Raw genomic sequence first — 24,363 nt, 5'->3', positions numbered from 1 at the left:
GTTTGAAATGCCCTTATTGTCTCCACTTTCTCAAAAGGTGTTTCTAGTGGCTTTGCAATTCTAGGTTAATGGTTATTTTTTTCCCCTCAGTGTTTTTAAGATACTATTTCCCATGGGACTTGCAGTTTGGTCCTGAGGTATCAGCTCTTCATTTCTGCTGTTTCTGTGAAGATTCCAAGAGATAGCACATGCAGAGTGCTTAGAACAGTGCCTGGCCCCTGGTAACTAGTAGATAAATAGTAGCTATTGGGAATTCCCTGGCAGTCCAGTAGCTGGGACTCCGCACTTTCATTGCTGAGGGCCCAGGTTCAATCCTTAGTCCGGGAACTAGGATCCTGCAAGTCACGTGGTGTAGTCCAAAAAAAAAAAGTACCTATTATAACTTTCTCTCTGGAAGCCTTCCAGATCTTCTCTTTGTCTCTGATGTCCTTGAATTGAATTCATGGTGGTGTACCTTGGTCTGGATTTCTTTTTATCAAGCTAAGCATTTCATGGCATGTGTCAATTTAAAATTCTCAGCCATTATCACTTTAGATATTGCCTCTTCCTCACTCTCTCTCTCCCCTTCCGGGACTCTGGTTAGGTGCATGGTCAATATTTTTCCTCTGTCTTTCCTGTTTCTCTCTTATCCTGCATATCTTTGTGTTGGATTCAAGGTAATTTTTTCAGATCTATATTCCAGTTTATTCTCGTCATCTATTTATTAATCTGCAATTTATCTATTAAGTACCTCTTTAAGTCATTATATTTTTTATTTTTAGATGTTTTATTTGGTTCTTTCTCACATCTGCCTTAACATTTTTAATATATTCTCTTATTGTTGCTGTTGTTCGGTCGCTAAGTCATGTCCAATTCTTTGCAACTCCATGGACTGCAGCGCACCAGGCTCACCTATCCTTCACTGTCTCCCAGGGTGTTTTAAGATTCATGTCCATGGTGATGCTTGGTGATGCTATCTAACCATCTCATCTCATCAAATCCCCGACTGAGTGTGAGCATGCTAAGTTGCTTCAGTTGTGTTCGACTCCTTGGGACCCTATGGACCATAGCCGGCCAGGTTCCTCTGTCCAGGGGATTCTTCAGGTGAGAATACTGGAGTGGGTTGCCATTTTCTTCTCCAGGGGATCTTCCCAACCCAGGGATCCAACCCACAGTCTCATGTCTCCTGCACTGGAGGGCAGGTTCTTGAATGCTAGCGCCACCTGGGAAGTCCACCCCAACTGGGTACCATAAGCTAAAGACAACCAATCACGAACAGCTAACTAGACCTTAAGCTGTAGCCAATCAAACAGTTTCTTTGCTTCCCACTTTCTATGTTTCCCCTGGCTCCCTTCTGCAGAGTGCTCCCCACTGGGTTGACACAGCCCTATTAGAATTGACTTTTGGTCAAATCCTCTCAATTTTTTTTTAAAATATGCCTTCGTTTATCTTTTAACAGATCATGGCTCCCAAAGCCCACCAATCACCTGGAGATCAAGAGATATCTGAGCTCCTTCCTGGAGGTTTGACTCACAATAGCTCTGGGACAGGTAAGAATTAGTAATAAGATCAGCTAACACTTAGCAAGAACTTGCTTGGGTCCAGGCACGGTGCTAAGTGCTTTACAAGTTCAAGTTCTCAGCTTACATCTTCACAATCACCCGAGATAGTTGCTATTTAAGGACCCTATTTTATAGAGGAAGAAATTAAAGCTAAAAATGGAGGGAGGAGGCGGGGAAGCTGCCTGAAAGGTTATGTAACTAGTAATGGGTCGACAGGAGATTCCATCTCAGACCCAGCAATTCCAGACCCATCACTGTGCTACATGGCTTTTTTAGGGGGGCGGAGTGGGGGGTCCTGGTGGTTTTGATCATCAGCCAGTTGTGGAAAAAGCCGCCCCGAGGCCCACAACACTCTTTAAAAGATGCCATCTGGTTGCAAAGTTTGGCCCACCCCCCCCCCCCAAGTGTTTCTGGAAAGAACAGCTTTCTCTCTAAACCTAAGACGAGCAGCTGGACCTCTTATCTACATGCCCCAACTTTTGTGCAACGCCGAGTCCGCTTCGCGAGCGTCCGGGTCTCACAGGTTGACCCAGTCTGGGAACCCAAGGCACACTCCTTCTGTACACCTGGCACTTCTGGTCCCGCCTCGTTTCGCCACACCGCCAATCCTAAGCCCGTTCTTCGTGATTGACGTGGCCCCAGAGCAGTTCTAATTGGCCATGACGGCCCGCCGCTCCGCCCCCCAGGCGACCCCGCCTTCCTTTCATTCTGAAAGAAAGAACCTCGGTCCTGGGAGCCCAATGAGAAGCGCCCCCACCCCAAAGGTCCCGCCTCTTTGGGCGCCGGCCCCGCCCCTAGGGCCGGGGGAGATGCCCGCCTCCCGGCGCGCCTCGGCCCAATCGGGAGGCGCGTCCGTCCGGACGGACGGCAGCCGGCCCAATCCGCGGGCCTCGGGCCGCGTGGTCCCGCCCCCCACGCCGGGCCGAGCGGCGGGCGAGAGCGGGCCTCGGGGCGGCGGCGGCGGCGGACGCGGCCTGAGGGAGCGGCCGGCTGCCGCCTCGCCCGCCGCGGGGTCCATGGCCTGAGCGGCCATGTCCGGCGTGGTGCGGACCCTCAGCCGCTGCCTGCTGCCGGCCGAGGCCGGCGGGGCCCGCGAGCGCAGGGCGGGCGGCGGCGGGGCCCGCGACGCGGAGCGCGAGGCGCGGCGGCGCAGCCGGGACATCGACGCGGGGCTGGCCCGCGAGCGGCGCGCCGTGCGGCGCCTCGTCAAGATCCTGCTGCTGGGCGCGGGCGAGAGCGGCAAGTCCACCTTCCTCAAGCAGATGCGCATCATCCACGGCCGCGAGTTCGACCAGAAGGCGCTGCTCGAGTTCCGCGACACCATCTTCGACAACGTCCTCAAGGTGCGCCTCCCCCGCACACCTGCGCGCGCCTGCCGGCAGGGCCCGGGCCTCCGGCTCCGCTGCCCCGGGCGCCTCGGGGGCTCCGGCTCCGCTGCCCCGGGCGCCTCGGGGGCTCCGGCTCCGCTGTCCCGGCGGGGCCTCCGGCTCCGCTGCCCCGGGCGCCTCGGGGGCTCCCCGCGCGGCGGCGGAGGGGCCAGGGCTTCGGGGCCGGGGCGGGCCTCTCCCGGGCGCTGGGTGCCTGCCGTCCTTGCGCCGCCTCCCCGGCGGGTGCAGGAAACCGGCCGCGAGTCTCCGTTCAGACTGCTCACCGGGAAGACTTCCAGCGTACACAGCGTGCAGAAAAACGGGAGGCACGGGGGGTCGGCAGGCCCCGTCCTCAGAGCTCGAGCAGTGTCGGCGGGGCCCGTGCCCCCGCTTTCACCTGTTCCCCTCCCTGTCCCCACCCCGCGGATGCTGAAGCAAAGCCCAGACGCTGCTTAGATTCGTTAGAAAAGGTTTGTGGACAGAGGTCAAAGACAAGCATCCGGTGGCTGCGTGTGTTCCTTTTTTGTTTTCTAATGGTGTTTTATCAGACTGAAAAGTAAAAGCTCCTTAATGTGGCCAGATATCCAGCCTGTGTGCAGACATCCCACATTACCACAGAACTCTTGTCTCTGTATGAGGATGTAGGTTAAATCCTTGCCTTACAGTTACTAGGGTGTCTCTCGGGTGCCGGTTCATCTCCGGGTGCTTCTGTCCCTTGCTGCATGTTTATGGACCGCATCTGTTTGGAGCGGGAGGTGGGGGTGAACAGTTGACCGAGTTTCCGCTTCTGTTTTGTGTTCTGTGTGAGCTTGTGCTGAAGGGCCGCGAAGGAACTCTGGACAAAACTGATGACAAGCAGAGAATCGGCTCTCCTGTACCTCGAATAGGGTCATTTCCTTTCATTTTTCCCTCATAGTGTCTTACTCCACTTACCTACCCGTTCCCCGGCCCATTTTGGGAAAACCAAATCACAGGTATGAGGAAAGTTGTCTCGGGAGACTTGTCCCAGAATCCTCCCTGGAGACGCCGGGCTCTAAATTTAGCAGAGAACTGTAGAACCAACCCATTGGTTCACATCTTTCACTTCACCCACGAGGACACTCAGGGCCTTGGGGATGAGTGCCTCCAAACCGAGCCCTGGAACCAGGGGCTCCCCGCTTCCAGGCCCGCATCAGTGGTCTCACACCAGTGTTCCCACGTGATGGATTTGTTAGTAAAACGTCTCTTGTGGATAGAAATAGCTCTTTTAGGGTCCTGCCGGGAAGAGAGTCATTTGAATGATAAAACATGCCTCTCCTTTTCACCTCTTTCAAAAGCCTCTCTGTGAGTCAGAGCTCTGGCCCAATACTTCATAAACTTTAAAGGCTAGGTGCCCAGTATGATTCAGGGGATTAACTGTGTTTAAAATTCTCCTCATCTTCTGGGGTAAAGTGCACTTGATTGTCTTTGTTACAGAGCTTGATTTTACTTCTGTGGCTTTTCGGACCTCTGAACCAAGTAGGTTATAAGATTTGGCTGATCGACTCCCGGTTTCTCTCGACTCAGGAAGCAGAGAAACTGCTTGGAAACATAGAATCTTAAAATCTAAATCAGTGTATTGTCTTTTAGAAAACTCAGTTTTAGCTTTTCCCACTACATATAAACACTAACTTTTACAAACTTCCTTATCAACAAGAAACAAGATTTGTTAGGCAGTATCCTGTTTTCCTTCTGGTTTTTTTTTTCTAATTGTAGTTCCATATTAAACTCACTTCATCTGTTTTGACCATTTCAGTAAGTAGCAATTCATCTTTCACTCTAAAACCAGTAATTTCCACTACCCCCCCATTTTTATTTGGACAGATCACTTTGCGAAGGGACTTTTAAATAAATTGCTTTGTAGAGGCTCTAGTAGCAGATATTTGAATGATAACTCTTCAGAATAATATTTGTGTCTACAAATAGAGTTCATGTTAGCAGGCTATTTTTAAAGCCCTAGTTCTAGCTGTGTGCTGGGCCTTCTCATATATGGCTTTTAATTTTCATAATGCTTCAAATGGCATTGTCCATTTAGCCAGTGGGGAAATTGAAAACAGAGTTTGAAATCTACATGAAGTGAAGTACCTCATTAACAGGTGGCAGAGCTGGGAACTGAACCCTGTCCTTCTTAAATTAAACTTTTAATACTGAGATAATTGCAGCGTCCTGTCAACAATAGCTCCTGCATACCCTTTAAGCAGCTCCCCCAAATGGTGAGATTTTGTAGAACCAGTACAATAATAGCCAAGAAACCGACGTTGAGAAAGTGAAGATGCAGAACGTTCTCACAATAAGTCTTCCTCCTGTTGTCAGTTCTAGTCACCGCCACCCTTCACCCCCTCCCTGACCTGGCAGCGACTGATCATTTCTCCAGTTCTGGGCTTTCATTATTTCAAGAATATGACACAAACGGAATCTTGCAAGACATGACCTTTCGGAATTGTCTTTTTATCACTCAGCATGATTCCCTAGGGTTGGTGTGTGTCCACAGTTTATAGCCCCTGCCTTGTGGTTGCTGTGAGTGGAGAACCCGTCTGCCAGTGCAGGAGACACGGGAGATGCTGGTTCCATCCCTGGATCAGGAAGACGCCCTGGAGAAGGAAATGACAACCCACTCCAGTATTCTTGCCTGGGAAATCCCACGGACAGAGGGGCCTGGCGGGCCACAGCCCACGGAGTCAGACACGCCTGAGCGCGCCCGCATTCATGGGGAGGGTTTACCACCGTTCACCGTTTGACCATCTGCCCTTTGGAGGACTGTGGGTTGTTTCCAGTTTCTGCCTATTATGAATAAATCTTCTGTGAACACCGTGTACATGTTTTTTGTAAGCATAAATTTTCCTGTATCTGGGATAAGTGCCGGAGAGTGCAGTTGCTCAGCTGTGTAGTAGTTGCGTGTTTAGTTTTATAAGAAACTGCCGAACTGTTTCTGCAATGGCGGGACTGTTCTGCACGCCCACCAGCAGTGTGTGAGAGTGGCCCAGCTCTTCTGCCTCCTCGCCAGCGTTTGGCGGTGTCATCACTTCTTGTTTCAGCCCTGGTAATAGGTGAGTGAGTGCTGTATCACTGTCATTTTACTTTGCCTTTCCCTGACGGCCGACGAGGCTGAGCATCTTCCCTGTGCTCACGTGGCCTCTGTGTCTTCTCTCTGGTGAAATGTCTCTTCATGCTTTTTGTCGTTGCCTAGTCGCCCAGTTATGTCTGACTCTTTTGTGACCGGATGGACTATAGCCTGCCAGGTTCTTCTGTCCATGGGATTTCCCAGGCAGGAATACTGAAATGGGTTGCCGTTTCCTCCTCCGGGGGTCTTTTCACCCCAGCGATCAAACCTGCATTTCTTGCATTGGTAGGCAGATTCTTTACTGCTGAGCCACCGTTTTGTAATTAGGTTCCTTGTCTCTTTATGGTTAAGTTGAGAGTTCTTTATGTATTCTGGATACTGCTCCTTTGTGAAATAACATGGTTTGTAAAAAGTTTCTCCCAGTCCACAGCTTGTCTTCTCATCTTTTTTAACAAGGTCTTTCACAGAGTAAAAGGGATCCCCTGGCGGCTCAGTCAATAAAGAGTCTGTCTGCAGTGCAGGAGACCTGGGTTCAATCCCTGGGCTGGGAAGATCCAGGGAAGAGGAAATGGCAACCCATTCTAGTATTCTTGTCTGGAAAGTTCCATGGACAGAGGAGCCTGGTGGGTTATAGTCCACGGGGTCACCAAAAAGTCAGACATGACTGAGTGATGAACACTTTCACTTTTCACAGAGTAAAAGCTTTTAATTTTGATGAGGTTCAGCTTATCAATTTTTCCCCTTTATGGATCATGCTTTTGGTGTCAAGTCTAAGAACTCTTTGCCTAACCCTAGGTTCCAAAGATTTTTCTCCTTTTTTTTTTTTTTTAATTTTGTAGTTGTACATTTTCCTTTTAAGTCCCTGGTACATTTTGAGCTAATTTTTGTATAAGGTTGAGGTTTAGATTGAGGTTTTTTGCTCTTTGTTCTTTTCTCTGTGGATGTCCAGTTGTTCTGGGATTGTCTGTTGAAAAGACTGTCTATCCCTCCGCCGCTGAGTTGCTTTTGCTCCCCTGTGAAAAATCAAGTGGGCATTTTGTGCGGATCTGTTTCTGGGTTTTCCATTCTATTCCATTGATCTGTGTAGCGCCTCTTCTGCCAGGATCATTCCATGCTGATGGCAGTAGCTATATAGAAGACTTAATATCAAAGCGATTTCTCCCACCTCATTTTTTTCAAGATTGTTTGAGCTATTCTAGGATCTGTGCCTTTCCTATAATTTTACAGTAAGTGTTCCTATGTCTGTTAAAAAAAAAAAAGCACTTTGCTGTGATTTTGATCGCATTTGCATTAAACCATGTATCAGTTCGGGGAGAATCGAGTTGTCTCCTGTATTGAGTTTTCCAATTAATAACATGTTATGTCCGCATTTATTTAGGTTGTCTTTGGTTTTCTTCATCAGCATTTTGCACTTATTGACAGACATGTCCTATACATGTTTTGTTACCTTTAGACTAAGGATTTCGTTTCCTTTAGAGCCGTTGCAAGTGAACCTGTGCTTTTGTTTTCAGCCTCCACATGCTCGTTGTTAGTATATAGAGTAGGATTGATTCTGTGTCTCAGTTGTGTGTCCCGTGACCTTGCTAAATACACTTAGTGGTTCTAAGAGCTTTTCTATAGATTATTTGGGATTTTCCATGTAGACCTGCAAGTTATCTGCCAATAGGGGTACTTGTTTCTTCTTCCCCTATAGGTATGCCTTTATTTTTTTCTTGCCTTACTGCAGTGGCCAGAACTTCAAGAGAGGTGAAGGCAGTCATTGCTTCCCTTTCTTTCCTGACATTGGAGATTTGCGTCTTCTCTTTATTTTTGTCAGTCTTCTTTCTGGAGGTTTATCACTTCTACCAATTCGTTTTTCCCCCAAAGAACCAGCTTTTTGTCATTGATTTTTCTTCTGTTTCTAACTTGATTTGTTTCTGCTTTTTAGTATTTTTTGCTTCTACTTCCTTTGATTTTATTTTGCTCTTTTTTAAAATTTTCTTGTGGTAGAGATTTAGATTATTTGAGACTGCTCCTCTCTGCTAATGTCAACATTTTAAGTGCTGTACATGTCTCCCTCAGCACTGCATTAGCTGTATCCACGTAGTCTGAGATGTGGTTTTTAAATTTTTATTCAATTTCATGTGTATTTTTACTCTTTTTGGGATAGCTTCTTTGGCCCACAGGTTGTTTAGAAGTGTGTTACAGTTTCCAAGAGTTTGGAGATCTTCCTGTCAGCTTTCTGTCCTTGATTTCTGTGACTCTGTGATGGTCAGAGAATGAACCTTGGATGGTTTCAGCTCTTGTAAACTTGTTGAGGTCTGTTTTGTGACCAGAGTACGGCCTGTCTCGGTGTGTGTCCTGTGGGCGTATGTTGGTGGATGGCCCGCGGGCGCCTGGGAAAGCAGTGTGCGCTGCTGTCTGGAGCTCTCTGCGTGTGGACTGCTCAGTTGGTTGACGAGGCGCTGCGCTCTGCGTCCTTGCTCATGTTTCCTTTCAGTGGCTCTGTCATTGCAGAGTGAGCTGTTCAGGTCGCTGTCACTGTCCATTTCTCTCAGTTCTGTTGGGTTTTGCGTCCTGTGTTTTGAGACTCTGTTGTGTGGTGTGTAGACATTTAGGACTACTGTGTCCTCCTGGCGGACTGGTCTTCTTATTGTGTCAGGTCCCTTTTGGTCTCCAGTAATTTTCTTTGCTCTGAAGTCTGCTTCAGCAGCTGTTCTAACGTAGCCACTCTCTTTAATGAGTGCTTTCATGGTATGTGTTTGCCATCCTTTTGCTTGTGTTGCTTGATCATCACTGACTCTTTATGGCCCTGTGGACTGTAGCCCGCCAGGCTCCCCTGTCCATGGGATTCTCCAGGCAAGAATACTGGAGTGGGTAGCCTTTCCCTTCTCCAGGGGATCTTTTCAACCCAAGGATCGAACCCAGGTCTCCCATATCGCAGGTGGATTCTTTACCAGCTGAGCCACAAGGGAAGCCCAAGAATACTGGAATGGGTAGCCTAGCCCTTCTCCAGCGGATCTTCCCAACCCAGGAATTGAACCGGGGTCTCCTGCACTGCAGGCGGATCTTTACCAACTGAGCTGTGAGGGAAGCCCCTACTGTTTTATATTTTAGGTTTTGTTTCTGCTGTTTCTTGCCTTCCTGTGAGTTATTTAAATATGTTTTAGGTTTCCATCTCGGTTGATTTTTGAGTGCATCAGTTTTGTATTGGTATCATTTTCTTGGTGGTTGCTCTAGGCTTCCAGTGGGCATATGTAGCTTACCCGCATCTACTGGACACCGTTCTCCAGCGGTAAGTGAAGGATGGGAGCTTTGTTCTCGTTTAGACCTCTCTGCCCTCCCGCTTGTAAGGTATCAGACTTCTTGAGCGTCTCTTGCACTTTGGGCACCTCATCAGGTGGTCTGACTTCAGTCACCAAATATGATTTAAGAAACTTGGGAGAAGTAGAGTTTGTTATATTTGCACTTGTCTTTACCTGTTCTGTGTTCTTTCCTTCCTGAAGTCTCCTAAGCCTTCTCCTGTTACCCTTTCCTTTCTGTTTGGAGACACTTCCTTTAGCCATTCTGTAAGCATGGATTTGTCTGCAACAAAGTCTCTCGCTTTCTTTGTCCAAGAATGTCTTTATTTCACCTTTAATCTTGAAGAATGTCTTTGCTAGCAGTTGGATTCACAGCTGACACTTATTTTCTCTTAGTACTTGAAAAGTGTGCCACATCCTTCTGGCTCCCGTGGTCTCAGACAAGTCAAGCCCTTCAGGTCACTGTTTCCCTGTCAGTACGTGCCGCACGACTCTCCAGACGATTTTAAGATCTTTCCTTTGTCTCCGGTTTCCAGAAGTTTAACTGTGATTTGTCTGGACATAGGTTTCTTTCAGCTTATTGTATTTAGGGTATGCTCAGCTTCTTAGGGCTTCCCTGGTGGCTCAGTGGGTAAAGAATCTGCCTGCAGTGCAGGAGACCCAGGTTTGATCCCTGGGCCAGGAAGATCCTCTGAGGAAGGAAATGGCAACCCACTCCAGTATTCTTGCCTGGAGAATCCCGTGAACACAGGAGCCTGGCGGGCTGCAGTCCATGGGATGGTGAAGAGTTGGACACAATTGAGCGATTGACACTTCCAGCTGCTTGAATCTGTATATTTATGTCTTTTGCCAAAATTGGGTGGTTTTTCATCATTATTTCTTCAAATACTTTTGCAGTCTTGCTGTTTTTTCCCTTTTCTCTGGGACTCTGGGGATAGGTGTGTTAGCCCTCATGTCTGACCACCAGATCCCTGAGGCCCTTCTGCCTTGTGGAGTGGGGTTCTGACCTCAGCTCTCCCTCAACCTGGCTGACACCAGGAAAGCAGGGGTCAGTAATGGCCATCAGCCCAGCTCCCCACGGGGCCTGGTTGGGGTGGAAGCCTAGCTCTCTGCCAGCACTGCCCTGCGCGGGCGGGAATCAGAGCACCTCCTGGGTGTCTCGGCAGGGCCGGGGGGTGAGGTCCCCTCTTGGCCCCACCAGCAGCTCTTCCTGGTGGCTGCCTGGAATGTTCGCCTGGTTCCCAGGGACTGGAAGGGGATGTGGAAGGTCGCTTCCCTCTCAGCCCCACTGAAACCCCCGAGGAGGACGCATGCCATTTTTCTGTTGGTTTCTGCCTGGAGTCCAGTGGGTGTCTTCTGCTGTAAGGCCCCCTCTTCCTGACCGTTTGGCCGGGGACACTGGCTGCCCACCTGCCTCTTGGCTTTTCCAGCTTAGGGGCGCCTGCACCTCCTTGTCCTGGGTGGGTGGGGACAGTTGGGATACCCGGGGGCTCCCTGCCGCATCCCTCCTCGAGTCTGGGGCCCCAGGCAGCCTGCCGCCTCCTTGCCACCCCCTTTCCTGTGCGTGTTGTCTTGTGTCGCGTCTAGAGAGTTTTCTGTGTCTAACGGAGAGGGCCCGAGGGGAGCAGAGCTCCTCTGTCTCGGCCGAGCTGGAGTCCGCATCCTCCTGGTCTTTCCATGCCAGGTTCAGGGCTCCTCCTTGGCAATCACAGCTGTGCCTGAATTTGATCCCTGTTCCCACGCTATGGAGCAGTGGATAAGCTGAGCCTACTAGTTGCTTTGACTTCTGTAAATACTATACGTAAGACTGCCTAATCTTTCTTGTTATTTTTATAATCTTTAAGATGCTCATCTGTCACTTCCTAAGTGGGCTGTCCTAAAAGTTCATGTCATTAGTGTTTCAGAAACTGCGCAGGCACTCCTCTGGAGCTGGCGCACGCCTCGGTGAGTGTGTGGATGCCCCAGACCAGCATGGCTTTATCTCACCGTGCTTTCCACCCCCGCATCTGTGACCTCAGGAGCCAGTTTTAATTGCCAGATTTCACGTCCAGTTAGAGGTGAATGCAGTGTGTTAGCTGTGTGAAAATCCTTTGTTCCATGGATTGGGAATCATACACAGAATCTCATGGGTGTATCATTTAACTGCGCAAAGGTGGACCTTCCTTGTGTATTTACGTATTGATAGTTTTAGACCCTCCTGAAGAATGGGATTATTAGCACCTGCGGCCTTTTGTTGGCACTGATACAGAAGAATCCAGCTCAGCCAGTGGTTTGGGCTGTATACCCGAGGGTTTGTGCTCCGTGCTGGAGGGAAGGGAGTGTTTAGTGACGAGCCCTGTGCGCTCCCCACCCTGCAGGCCCTCTTGAGAGCCCGGGAGACGGTGCTCTTGTGACTGGCGTGGAGTGTGAGGGACTTGTGGGAGGCGGCCCTACGGTGAACAGGGCAGGTAAACTCCGGCTGAGGTGTCGGGAAAGCCTGCCACGGAGGTGTGATGTGAGCTGGCCCCTGAGAGCCCTGCGGGATCCCAGCAGGTGGAGAGCTCACCGCCGAGACTGTCTGCGTGTGAGCCGTGTGTCGGTTAAGATGTAGTTCTAGTAAGCCGAGCTGTTAAAGCACGAGTGTGGCAGCGAGACAGAACCATCTAGTGCCAAGGACTGGTCATGATGCCAGCCCGCTGGAGACCTGTGGTCACGCGATAGCCGAATGCTAAACCTTCTTGCTAGAGAATTCCTTTGTGTACAGTTTCAAGGAGCCCCCTGGACGGGGTAGGTCCCAATCGTGGGTTGACGTGTGCTCTGTGGACAACAGTTTAAGAACTTCTGTTGTAGAATGAATACCAAGATCACATTAAGTTTTGTAAATCTTTTATTCTTATTTTCATTATTAGAAGGGTTTGCTGTGTTATATTTACCTTTCTATTAGGGCCAATGGGACTCTGAAGAAGCTTCCGCTGCTGTCCTGTATTTTTAAGCTCTTCGAAACTCTGGGCCTGCAGCCTTTGCCTCTCGGCTTCAGAAACACCACTGAGGCGTGGAGCTGCGGTGGATGTGCGTGAGAGCAGGAGCCCAGATATGCTTCTGGGGTTTGGAGGAACAGTTGGGTTTTATTGCTTTGTTGGCTAATTGCACTTAAGTAAGGAAGTTTACTTTTGCACATGGACACACATGGTTGGTCCTTTAGCAATGTCAAAAAAACTAAAACAGCAACATCTTTCTCCATTGGTTAAAAAAACATCCAGAGATGCCCCTCTGGCCATTGTCAGAGGCTTCAGAGCACGTGGACAGTGGCTTCTCCCGCCTGTTTTCAGGACGTAGTGTCTGAGCTTCAGCCATCAGACACGTGCGGTCTGGGAGACAGCCGTGCTTGTGCCAGATTGTTCTTTCGGCAGCTCATCATGATTTTTTGTTGTTGTAGTTGAGAGTGGGGACGTGGATCTTATCGGTTTTAAATGGAACTGAAGATCTAAACTGAAGCCTTACCTGGAGATCTAATTATAGGGTGATCTGAGAAGCTAATGTGTAATGGACATGATGCTTCACTCACATTATCTGAAGGGCAGTGCCATCCCTTAAAGACAGGCTGGTTTAGTTCATGTTGTAACTACTATAGTTTGCAATTAAATAAAGCTACCCAGTTCTCTTCGCCTCTTGTCAAGTGTGCTGGAGAAGGGGGACGCAGAGGATGTGACGGATGGCGTTGCCGACTCAATGGACGTGAATCTGAGCAAACTCCCGGAGAGAGTGAAGGACAGGAAGCCTGGCGTGCCGCAGCCCGTGGGGCTGCAGAGAGTCGGACACGACGTAGTGACTGGACAACGACCGCGAAGCGTGCTGGACAAACGGCCGCCCGGCCTGAACGCGCTTCCCTCTTAGAGGGGCAGGGTGCGGACGGCTGCTGGCAGGCGACAGACCTGCCTGTTTCAGTCCATCTTCTGTGCAGTGAGATATCTGTCTTATATGGGGACAGATATCACATGTTTGGGTAGGTCCTGCCACTTTGGTTTATGGAATGGAAGACAGTTTGCATCCTGCCTTAGCGTCTCAGGTAGAGAAGCCATTGCTTCTGTGTTGGCGTGGTGAACAGAATCATTGGAACGCGTGCTTTGGAGGCGCAGCGTCAGAGGGCCGCAAAGGAACAGTTGTCCATCCTGAGAGTGTTCGCAGGTGGACAGGAGGGAGCAGGGGAGCAGCCCTGCCCTGTCCTGAGCGCCACGGGCAGGGAAGTGTTCCCGGCCCCGCTTTGTTCCGGAAGTGCAGACCAAGCAGACAGCGCCTCTCTCCACACCCGGGCATCTGCTTTGCTGTCCAGTCTGAAAGCCACGGCCCCAGCTCTGTCAGATGGCCCCGTTAGACTCGGCAGTGAAGACTGGCCTCGATGAGTGGTCAGCACACCAGGCCGTAGGTGGTCAAATGACTGGATAACCCTGAGCAGAAGCTGTAAGCCGCGGGAACACGCAGACTTGAGAATTTGTGCTAATACTGTCATTACCGGGGTGTCATGGTGATCGTGCATGGTGCAGATTCCGCTGAGCCCTCGAGTGCTGTCTGGGGCTATCCGTGGAGGTGCCTGCTGTGTCCGGGAAGGTGAGGTTAGAGGTGTGGGCCACGGGAAGCCTGCACTCGTCGCCCTAGGCTGAGCCCTTTGTGCTGTGTGCCTGACAGCGAGTCCTCCGTTCATGGTGTTTCTCTACCTGGTTGGCATCTGGGGAGATGGGAAGCCCAGGGAAGGGCAGGGCAGGAGAGGGGACATCACTCCTCAGGTCACCAGAAGGACCCGGAGCCCCAGCCCGGGTGGAGGAGGCCGCTGGGACCAGCCGCAGGTCACGTGATGAGATTCGTCTGCACGAGTGTGGTGGGAAGCATCCTGACACCACTCAGACGCTGTAGCGAGCCCCCACCCTGCCCCAGCCACCGATGCACACCTGCGATCAGATTGCATTCATTTCCAAGGTAAATTTTTGTGCAACAGATAGGTGCACAAGATAGTTGCAACAAACAGTTTTACAAGCAAAAGACTTGACATTTACCAAGAAAGGAAACGGAGTGATTATTTAAAGTCTCACCTTACTGCTGGCTTCCGTTCCAGGTGACGGGACAGCTGCTTCAGGGCTTCGTGTTTGGAATTTTTATAACGCCGACCTGCAGGGTTTTTAATCTGTGTTTCCCACTGACACTCAGTTCTCCGTCTACGGTTGTTGGCACCCACGCGATGACCCAGAACTATTTATACTTTTTGTGGCCACTTAATGTGTTGCTGTTGTTGTTTTTTCTTCAAGGAAATGAAGTTCCATAATTTTAAGCTGGGGAAAGGAAATGTTTTCCCCAGGAGTCTGATGACGCGATTAGGCCGATGGAGTTTGAAAGCTGTGTTAGAAGTGTGCAGTGATGTGGAACCTGGGCTGGGGGGCTGGGGAGACTCCGAGGTGAGCCACTGCGAACAGCTCAGTGGAAGGCTGGCCGTTCGCCTCCTTATCAGTATATATCTGATGCAGCTATAAAGTAATGGGTTTGCGTTTTTAAACAAACACGCCGGTGCTCCCGGGACTTACTAGTTAAAAGCTGACGTCTCATTAAAAGCGGTCATCTAGGGCAGCCACGTCAACAAATCCTGAGCATGTGTTTGTGTGCTGGGTGCTGTCTCCGCCCGGAGGCTTCTCCGTGTGGGGAGCTTCTGTTCTGTGTTTGCGGTGCTGTCGCTATGACCTCACCGAACCCTCAGTAGCCTCGCTGGGCTTCTTCTCTGAGGGGAGGGACTTTCATTTTCCTGCCGGAGTCGTCCTCTCACTCCTCTCGTCATCCCCTGCGCCTCCGAGGAAGAGAGACCTCGGGCTCGAGCCTGCTGCCCCTGGCGGGCCGGGCCCTGGGCTGCGGGCATGGCCCCGCCTGTGTTTGTCCAGCTGTACCAGGGAGCAGAACCTACTTGGCTGCAAATCACAAGCCAGACTCTCCCATCTGGCTTTTATTAGTAACAGCCGGTGGTTTTGATCTCCACCTATCTATCTGACTCCTGTTTTGATCTCCACGCTGATTCTAGACTTGGGAGCAGAAGAGTGTGCTCTTGTCTGGGGTCACCCACTGGACTGAAACTCCCTTGTCACTGTGCCCATTTGGGTCTTTTTCTGCCAAGAGGAGATAGCAGAGTGATCATTACTTTAGGAAGAAATGTCACTGTACCAGGACACCACCACTTTCTGTTTTCTGCTAGAAGCTCGCTGGGCTCCCTGGTTTATGTGAGGTGTTAGAGTTTGACAGACCGAGGAGAAGCTGCATTTCTAACCTCCCACACCTCACATTGGGGAACTCGCCTCCCAGAAGATGCTTCGGTGACTCAGATGTTTAGGAGACGGACACGCTGGGACCCCCTTGACACCACGGTCTATGGAACAGCACGAAATACAGACCCTCCTCCTGCGGGGATTAATTCACCTTCCTTGAGTGAGTTTATTTAGTCAGCAGGGACCGATAGTGAGACTCCCTTATCCCCGCCGGGAGGGCTGCCATTGGCTCCTGTTGAGTCCTAGTGGGGTGATCCATAACTTGTAGCTGAGAGCTTCCAGAATCCTGAAAGAAGGCGCATCCCGGTGGGGAGAAGGATGGGTGGGGAGGTGGGAGGGGAGCCTGGTCAGGCCTGGGGGCCTTCCGGTCTCAGTGATGCTCGTGGCAGTGGGAGACAGGATCGAAGGGCCTCCAGCAGAGGATTGCCTTGATCTACGTTTTTAAAAGATCCATCTGGGGAAATACGTTAGAGCAGGGTCAGAAGACCTTTTCCCATCCCCTCTGGGATGGCTGTATGTACGTAAACATAGCCATGTGCGTGTTTTAAAGATAACCTTACACGTGAGTATAAAACACATTCAGCAGCAGTCATCATGGAAGGAAAAAGAACAGTATTCCACATGTAGGTTGAGCTGTGTGAAGTTCTGATATTTGTCCCTTTTTGACTAACAAAAATGGCAGGTATTAATTATATGGCCCCCCCTACCATTTCAGAAACACTGCAGCCAGGAACAAAAAGAGAAGATTCCAAGACTCCTCACCACGTGTAACCATAGTGACTGCTTCCTGGGAGGGTGGGTCACAGTTTTCAAAGCCCCTTTCACGTAACCATCTGGCGAGATACCTGTGGCAGCTTTACAGTCACGAGACAAGCAGGGCACGGGCTCCTGCTGCTGAGAAAACGGGCAGTCCTCCTCTGGGACAGCGCCTCTGCCTGCCGGGTGTGGGGGCTGGGGGCCAGGGCTGGGTGCTTAGGTTCACCCTCTTAAGAGATGGGAGTATTGCTTACGGGGCAGTGACGTTCCCAGTTTTTCCTGCGCTGTGACGTCAGCAGTAGACATGGGAACTTGGCCAGCAGAGCAGTGACCGGTACAGGAGAGCCCGATCACGCTGTATCTCGCGTGGGACGTGGTGCCGAGCTCAGAGCGGGGCAGACTCGGTCACACTCACACACCATCAAACAGTGCCTTAAAATGCACGCACCTGACAAATACATCAGAAGCACGACAAAATATATTTATATGAAACACAAACTTTTTAATATATTTTCTACAGTAAATGTTATTTTAGAGGCCGCCTTGACAGTAGTCATTTTATGAGTCCTTAGGAATATGATTTAACAGTCCGAGAGTGATGGTTTAATGTCTTCTTATATACTTTTCTACAATTACCAGAATGTTTTCATTTTGAATTGTAGATGTGTTTTTGATTTTTTTTTAACTTAATTTGTGGTTTGAATCTTGCTTTAGAATTTTTGTAATCTTGAATATTTTCAGAATGTGTAAATATTTGCTGAGGAGACCACGGCATCTGTAGCATTTTAAGTGGGAACTTGTTTCCTAATTCTTGGTAAATTCAGGCAAAGAGCCACCAGATTGCCTGAGCTCACTTTTATCTAGTACAAATTAAAATTCTTCTGACAGTAAACTGCCCTTTCCTAGTCTTTCACAAATTTTTAAATAATAACATTTCTAAAAATAAAGTATTGGAAATAAGGAGGACGTTGTAAATGTAGGCGTTTTTGAAGGAGATTAAAAGACAGATCTTTATTTTATTGACATATAGAGTTGATTTACAACGTGTTGATTTCTGGTGCTCAGCAAATCGAGTCTGTGTGTGTGTGTGTGCATGTGTGTGTATATGTTCCTTTTCATACTCTTTTCCATTGTGGAGCATCCCAGGACACTGAATGGCATTCCCTGAGCCACACAGCAGCGCCTCGGTGCTCATCCGTCCTGTGTCTGCTCCTCCCAGCCCACACCCCACCCCTCCCCCTCCTCACCCCACCCCCACCTTGGCAGCCACATGTCTGTTCACTGTCTGTGAGTCCGTCTGTTTCACAGATCAGCTCATTTGTGTCCTCTTTTACATTCCACATGTAAGTGATATCTTAGGTATTAATATTGTCTTTCTCCTTACTGGTTTCCTGTGGTATGATAGTCTCCAGGTCCGTCTCTGTACCTGTAAATGGCACGTCATTCTTTCTCATGGCTGAGGAATACTCCACTGTATGTACGTACCACATCTTTAAAGACTTAAATCTTGAACCTTCTAAAGCAACTTTGTCCACTGTTGAAAGTTAGTGATATAATAAATATACCTGAATTATTTTCTTTTGTGTTGTTTTTACAATTACTACTCAGGCAGCCATTTCCTTGAATGTCACCTTTTTTCTCCCAAATAGTTTTGACATTGATCCTGTCATCTGACTATATAAATGACATGAAGAGGACATCATTTAGTGCTCTGTTATAGATAACAGGACGAATACCTAGCAGTTAGCGTGCCTGAAGTTGTCTGGGGGACTGAGGAAATGTTATCCTCTGTGAAGAGACATTCTAATTTCAGACTAGATTGAGCCGAGACTGCCAGCAACTAATCTAATAACTCAGCGATGTACTGGAGATTCTAGTCAGTTAAAAGACAAAAGAAATTAGGTGTATCTACTGGAAAGGAAGGAACAAAATTAACATTATAAATAGTAGATCCAAAAGATCATCCATAAAGCTGCTGCTGCTGCTGCTAAGTCACTTCAGTCGTGTCTGAGTCTGTGTGACCCCGTAGACGGAAGCCCACCAGGCTCCCCCGTCCCTGGGATTCTCCAGGCAAGAACACTGGAGTGGGTTGCCATTTCCTTCTCCAATGTGTGAAAGTGAAAAGTGAAAGTGAAGTCGCTCAGTCGTGTCCGACCCCTAGCGACCCCACGGACTGCAGCCTACCAGGTTCCTCCATCCATGGGATTTTCTAGGCAACAGTACTGGAGTGGCTTGCCATTGCCTTCTCCGTCCATAAAGCTACTAGAATTAAAAATAGTTACAGGAGTGGCAGGATGCAAAGGAACTGTCCGTGGGTGAACTGTGTGTGCACATGTGTGCTTTCCTGTAATAGAAAAATATCCCATTCCTAACGCCAGCGAAAAGGATGACATACCTAGGAGTAAGCAAGACGTGCTCACATTCAGTCTATATGGAGAAAGTCCTAAACCGTTATTGAAGAACGTGAAAATCCTGGAAAAGTTGCTTCTTTTGGGGGGGAAGGAATTGTTGCTGTTGTAAAAATGCCAATTTAGGAATTGAACACAACCAGTCAAATCCCTGTTTATTTTTCTTGGAACTTGACAGCCATGCTGAGGTTTGTGTGATGAGTAAATGTGTGATGGTAAGTAATACAGTTCTGAGAAAATGCATTGTTTGGGGCCGTTATCATGAGAAACACTGTGTTCCCACCAGCAGCCTTCGAGGGTTCCCGCTTCTCTGGACCCTCTCGGATGCTTGCTGTTGCCTTTTTGTTTCTCTTATAGCCACCCTGGTTTGAATGTGTGTCCTGATGGCCTGAAGATCTTTTGACGTGTTTGTTTGTTGCTATTGTTCTGTGTCTGGTGAAGCTCTTTCTTTTGACTCCTTGACTTTCACTTCTTCCTGTTTATAATCAAACCTATGTGAGGAGTCATCCTAGTTTTTATAATGATCCTATGCTAAGGCTGAAACTGCAATACTTTGGCCACCTCATGCGACGAGTTGACTCACTGGAAAAGACTCTGATACTGGGAAAGGTTGGGGGCGGGAGGAGAAGGGGACGACAGAGGATGAGATGGCTGGATGGCATCACCGACTCTGTGGACATGAGTTTGAGTGAACTCCGGGAGTTGGTGATGGACAGGGCGGCCTGGCGTGCTGTGGTTCATGGGGTCGCGGAGAGTCGAACACGACTGAGCGACTGAACTGAACTGAACTGAACTGATGAGGGCTAATGACCATTTTTGCCACGCAGATGTCAGAGAATTGGAGATCCCTAGTGATTTTTAGAGTGTTGAGGAGCATGTTGGGAATGTGAAACTGGAATGGCGGCACCTCAGAAGTCCGGTTCCTGTCGGCCGTCAGCGCAGCTCCTGTGCTGGTTTATCTGCCTGTCATGTTCCCGCCCCTGCGTCCTACACGTGACTCCGGCCGAAGGCTTCTCAGCCGGTTTTCGATAAGCTGTTTTTCATCATCCAGCTTTCCTTAATTTCCCCTCCAGGTCAAATGATTTCCAAGCCAGGAGTGACCACCACGGCTGTGTGTTGGCCCAGAGCCCTCCCGCTACTGCTGAGAGGGGTACCTTAAGTCGTGTTTCACATTCCTCCGCACTGGGCATCTCAGTACCATCACACAGAATGAAAACCGCGCCCACCGGGGCCTAGGGTCCACGGCCGCCCCGCCCCGCCCCTCGCCCCGCCCCTCGCCCCGCCCCTGACACCTCCTCGCCCCGCCCCTCGCCCCCCGCCCTGCCCCACCCCGCCCCTGACACCTCCTCGCCCCGCCCCTCGCCCCCCGCCCTGCCCCGCCCCGCTCCTGACACCTCCTCGCCCCGCCCCCTGGCCCCCCGCCCTGCCCCACCCCGCCCCTGACACCTCCTCGCCCCGCCCCCTGGCCCCGGTGGCCGGCCGGTTTGGTGCCCTGGCCTCTGCTGGGCCCGCGTGGGGAGGGCCTGAGACCAGGCTGTTTGTGCTCCGGACGCACATTCTGGCCGCACCCCTCCTTGGTCCGCACCCCTGACCCAGGGGGGCCTGCCTATGTTTCCTTTTGGGAACGGGGTGACTTAGGGCGTGGAAGGGCGTGCTGTCTCTGCTGAGGGCTGTCCAATGACTGGAGGTGGTCATGAGAGCCCGTGCCCCCTGCAGGGGCAGGCACGGCTCCGGTGCCCCGAGGTGGGGGGAGCCTCCTGGGCGTGTGCTGGGCTCGCTGGCCACAGCCACCCGGTCCAGGCCCCTGTGTGTGCCGGAGCGCCTGGCAGCTGTGGGATGCAGATGGCAGCTCAGTAGCCCAGAGGGGGCCTGGGATTCTGCATTTCTGATCAGGAATAGGTCAGGCTCTGAATAGTGAGGGCAGGCGTCACAGTGTGGTTTGTGGTGTTGCCAACACCCCTACAGCCTGCAGGTGAGTGGCAGCGGTGGTGGGCAGCTCACAGCCAGGATTGGCTGAGGTCCCGGAGCCAACCCTCCCACATGCAGCTACTCAGAGACCCTCAGATCAATGCCCAGCAAAGCCCTGTCTTCCCAGAGCTGGCCTTCTGTGTGGGAAACAGACAGGTGGGGTGGGTTCTCCAGAACATCAGAGGGTGCGCAGTGCTGGTGGGAAAGAGAAAGGGCAGGGGGAGGGGAGGGAGGGGACACCGGGCTGTCAGGTGGTGTCTGAGTGGAGGAGGGGGCCGCTCGGGCCAGCACTTCCCAGGGAGGGGCGCTGGGAACCAGGGCTCTGGGGGAGGTTAGACGCTGGGACTCGGGATCCACCTGGGGCTGCAGTGACCCCACCTACCTGGACACTTGGGGTTACTGGTGCCCCCGCTGGAGGGAGACCAGGGTATCTGGGTCTGGAAAGGCTCGGAGGGTACTCATGTTGAAAGTAATATTTCTTGAGACCTGGAAACATGGTTGTCCTGTGTTTAATTGAAAAAGAAATGAGTTTGCTTTTGGTTTTAGATCCAAATTTTGAGTATAAAAAAATAAATGGGGTCGGGGGCATGGTAATGATTTTCACCAAAATGTAATAAGCACTTATCTCTAATTAAAGGGGATTTGTTTTTATTTTTCCTATTTATGTAAACACGTGCACGACTTTTACATAAAATAGAAGCTTCTCCCTGTTTCTCTGTGTCGTTTTTCTGCATGCCCTTTGTTCCATCATGATCATTCACTGCACTGCATTTTACAGTTGATAATATACAGTTTGTACTTTGCTATGTCCACGAAATGCCTCTTCAGTGTGTCTATTTAGTTAATTGTACGTCCAGTCAATGAGAACGCAAGATCCTGTGAAGTCCAGCATTCATTTTGGTTTTCTCTCTGCTCCATCTTGCAGCAGATGCTTCCTGACTCTTATTGAGTAAGTTGTTCTGATTTTTTCGAGCGGTGACTGGGCTCCTCCAACAGTTTCCCTGCGCTCAGTCTGCGGAGATCTATCATTAGCACGACTGAGAGAGCGGGAACGTCTGTCTCTCAGGCTCCGTGTCGTCTTCGTCGTGTTCTCTGTTTCTCTTCCCTTCCCAGATACGGCCCCTCTTGCACCATCAGAAAGCTCCCAGTTTGAGCTCGTAGAAGCTGTAATCGCAGAACTCGCTTTTGGCCTTACTGCTGCCAATATTTCAGTTAGATAAGTAGCTTTGTACGTAAACAGTTCCCTCGTCTCTACATAGTTGTAGGAAGTCCGGTCCCTTGGGTTTGACTGGGTGTTGTGTGTGGTTGGGGGAGGGGGAGGACCCGTCCATGTGTGGGGCTGCCTCTGGGGTGTGTGGGAGAGGCCCCTCCAACAAAGCCTGCCGTGGACGCCTCCAACCCGAGTTGTTGTTAGAAGTACGTATGAGTAGTCCATAAGAGTTAGTTAGAATTGGAGAGTGAAATGGCAACCCACTCCAGTATTCTTGCTTGGAGAATCCTGTGGACAGAGGAGCCTGGAGGGCTGCTGTCCATAGGATCGCACAGAGTCGGACATGACTGAAGCAACTTAGCATGCATGCATGCATTGGAGAAGGAAATGGCAACTCACTCCAGTGTTCTTGCCTGGAGAATCCCAGGGACAGAGGAGCCTGGTGGGCTGCCATCTGTGGGGTCGCACAGAGTCAGACATGACTAAAGCGACTTAGCAGCAGCAGCAACAGCATAGCAGTGATTTGTAACGGCAGTGTTCCTAAAAGACGTGTTGTTTCTAATCTCTTAAACCACATTAAATTAAGGTAAATACGAGGTCAGGAAATGGACATTAGGAGCCCTGATGATAAATTCCTATCGCATCATTTAAGTCCATGCCTTCAGGAATATCTCTAGCAGACCACCTTGGCGGTTAAGAAGGTTGAACGTTAGTTTTGTTACGCTTCTTGGCACATCTCCGTCTCTGATCTTCTCCAGGGCCTGAGAAAGGGGCTTCCTAAGGTTATATTCCTAGACTCGGTACATAGAGGGTGCCAGGGCTCAGGCCCCATGACTCGGAATCACACGCTTGGTTCCTGAACACTCTGCAGATGCTGGTTGGGCAGGTGGGTTGCCTGAATTCTGAGAATGTTGTCCCAGTGGAATCTGGGAAGGGAAACAAGCCCACAAAGGAGAACATCTCGAAGGAGAAGTAGCTTCAGAATTCGTCATTTAAGTACAGAGTCCTCGGAACAGAGAACAGGAAAGCTGACTGGATGCAGTCTTAATTGTTTTAAACTGAGTTGGGAAGTCTTGGCGTCAGTGTGCGTCTTCCTGTGTGTATGCCATTTCTACAAGGTTCTGGTGGGTGCCCCTGGGCGGGCGTGCAGGGACCCAGGCGCGCTCTCAGGCCTGGCATAGCACCGGTGCATAGTAGGCTTTCAGATATTTGTTGGATGTGTGAACAGGCACTTTAACAGGAAAAACGTCTAACAGAACTTGGAAACCAAACGTCAATTTTGATGATCTTGTAAAACAAAAGGTTTTTCATGTTCTAAGAACAGGAAGGTCAGGATTCTCCTGAGCAGGAAGATAATCTAACCCTGTGTTTCCTGGCAACCATCCCTGGGCCAGGAGGCTAGCCAGGGAAAGACAGACAGGCTACCTGGTGCCAAGGTGGAGCAGAGGGCTCAGGAAATAGAGTAATTGGAGGACTTGCCATTATCCGCTGGAGCAGGGCTGGGGGCGGGCTTCAGGGTGAAATGTCCTGCTCGGGCCACCGAGTGAGTCAGGAGTTGCAACAGTGTTGCCTTGTGTGGAGTTGTTCACACAATCTGGGAGCCCCGGGGTTCCCAGGGCGGTAGGTCTCCAGTCATTCTTCTCTGTAACTGAAAACGTGGGCGCTGTGACTCTGCTGCACTTAGCTGGGTCCTGACACCTGTTTTCTCACCCTGGCGTGTTTACGGCTCCGAGCCGGTTGGTTGGTTGATTCATTCACGTGACCGTCCTGCCTGGAGGCGGTGCGCACACCGAAAGATACACACACCTGGAGACGGCACACACACACATTCACGTGATTGCCCTGCTCGGGGACACACACACCCCTTTCCCCAGACGGAGACACACACACCCAGTGGCATGACTGTCCTGCCTGGAGGCGGGGCACACACAGACACACCTCTCCCGACACACACACACACACACCTCCTCACACACACACACACACACACACCTCCTCACACATACACACACACACACACACACACACCTCCTCACACATACACACATACACACACACACACACCTCCTCACACATACACACACACACACACACCTCTCCCAACACACATACACACACCTCCTCACACATACACACACACACACACCTCCTCACACATACACACACACACACACACCTCCTCACACATACACACACACACACACACCTCCTCACACATACACACACACACACACACACACCTCCTCACACATACACATACACACACACACACCTCCTCACACATACACACATACACACACACACACACCTCCTCACACATACACACACACACACCTCCTCACACACACACACACACACCCCTTTCCCCAGACGGAGACACACACACCCAGTGGCATGATTGTCCTGCCTGGAGGCGGGGCACACACAGACACACCTCTCCCGACACACACACACACACACCTCCTCACACATACACAC

General features: G+C 50.4%; 1 protein-coding gene across 2 annotated transcripts in view; it reads left to right on the top strand.

The window, feature by feature from the left end:
- Positions 1 to 2,463: 2,463 nt before the first annotated feature.
- Positions 2,464 to 24,363, top strand: part of GNA12 (G protein subunit alpha 12) — a 78,855-nt gene continuing 56,955 nt past the window's right edge. For both annotated transcript variants that reach the window (XM_055410412.2, XM_055410411.2), the window contains exon 1: positions 2,464 to 2,884. In XM_055410412.2, coding sequence (XP_055266387.1) covers positions 2,573 to 2,884 — 312 coding nt within the window. In that variant the 5' untranslated portion in view covers positions 2,464 to 2,572. The remainder of the gene's footprint in view (positions 2,885 to 24,363) is intronic.

This window comes from Moschus berezovskii, chromosome 27, assembly GCF_049115385.1.
Source record: "Moschus berezovskii isolate FMDL1 chromosome 27, NW_MosBer_1.0, whole genome shotgun sequence".
Classification (NCBI taxonomy): domain Eukaryota; kingdom Metazoa; phylum Chordata; class Mammalia; order Artiodactyla; family Moschidae; genus Moschus; species Moschus berezovskii.
The sequence above is the reverse complement of the archived record's forward strand: the minus strand, read 5'-3'. Positions and strand labels throughout refer to the sequence as shown.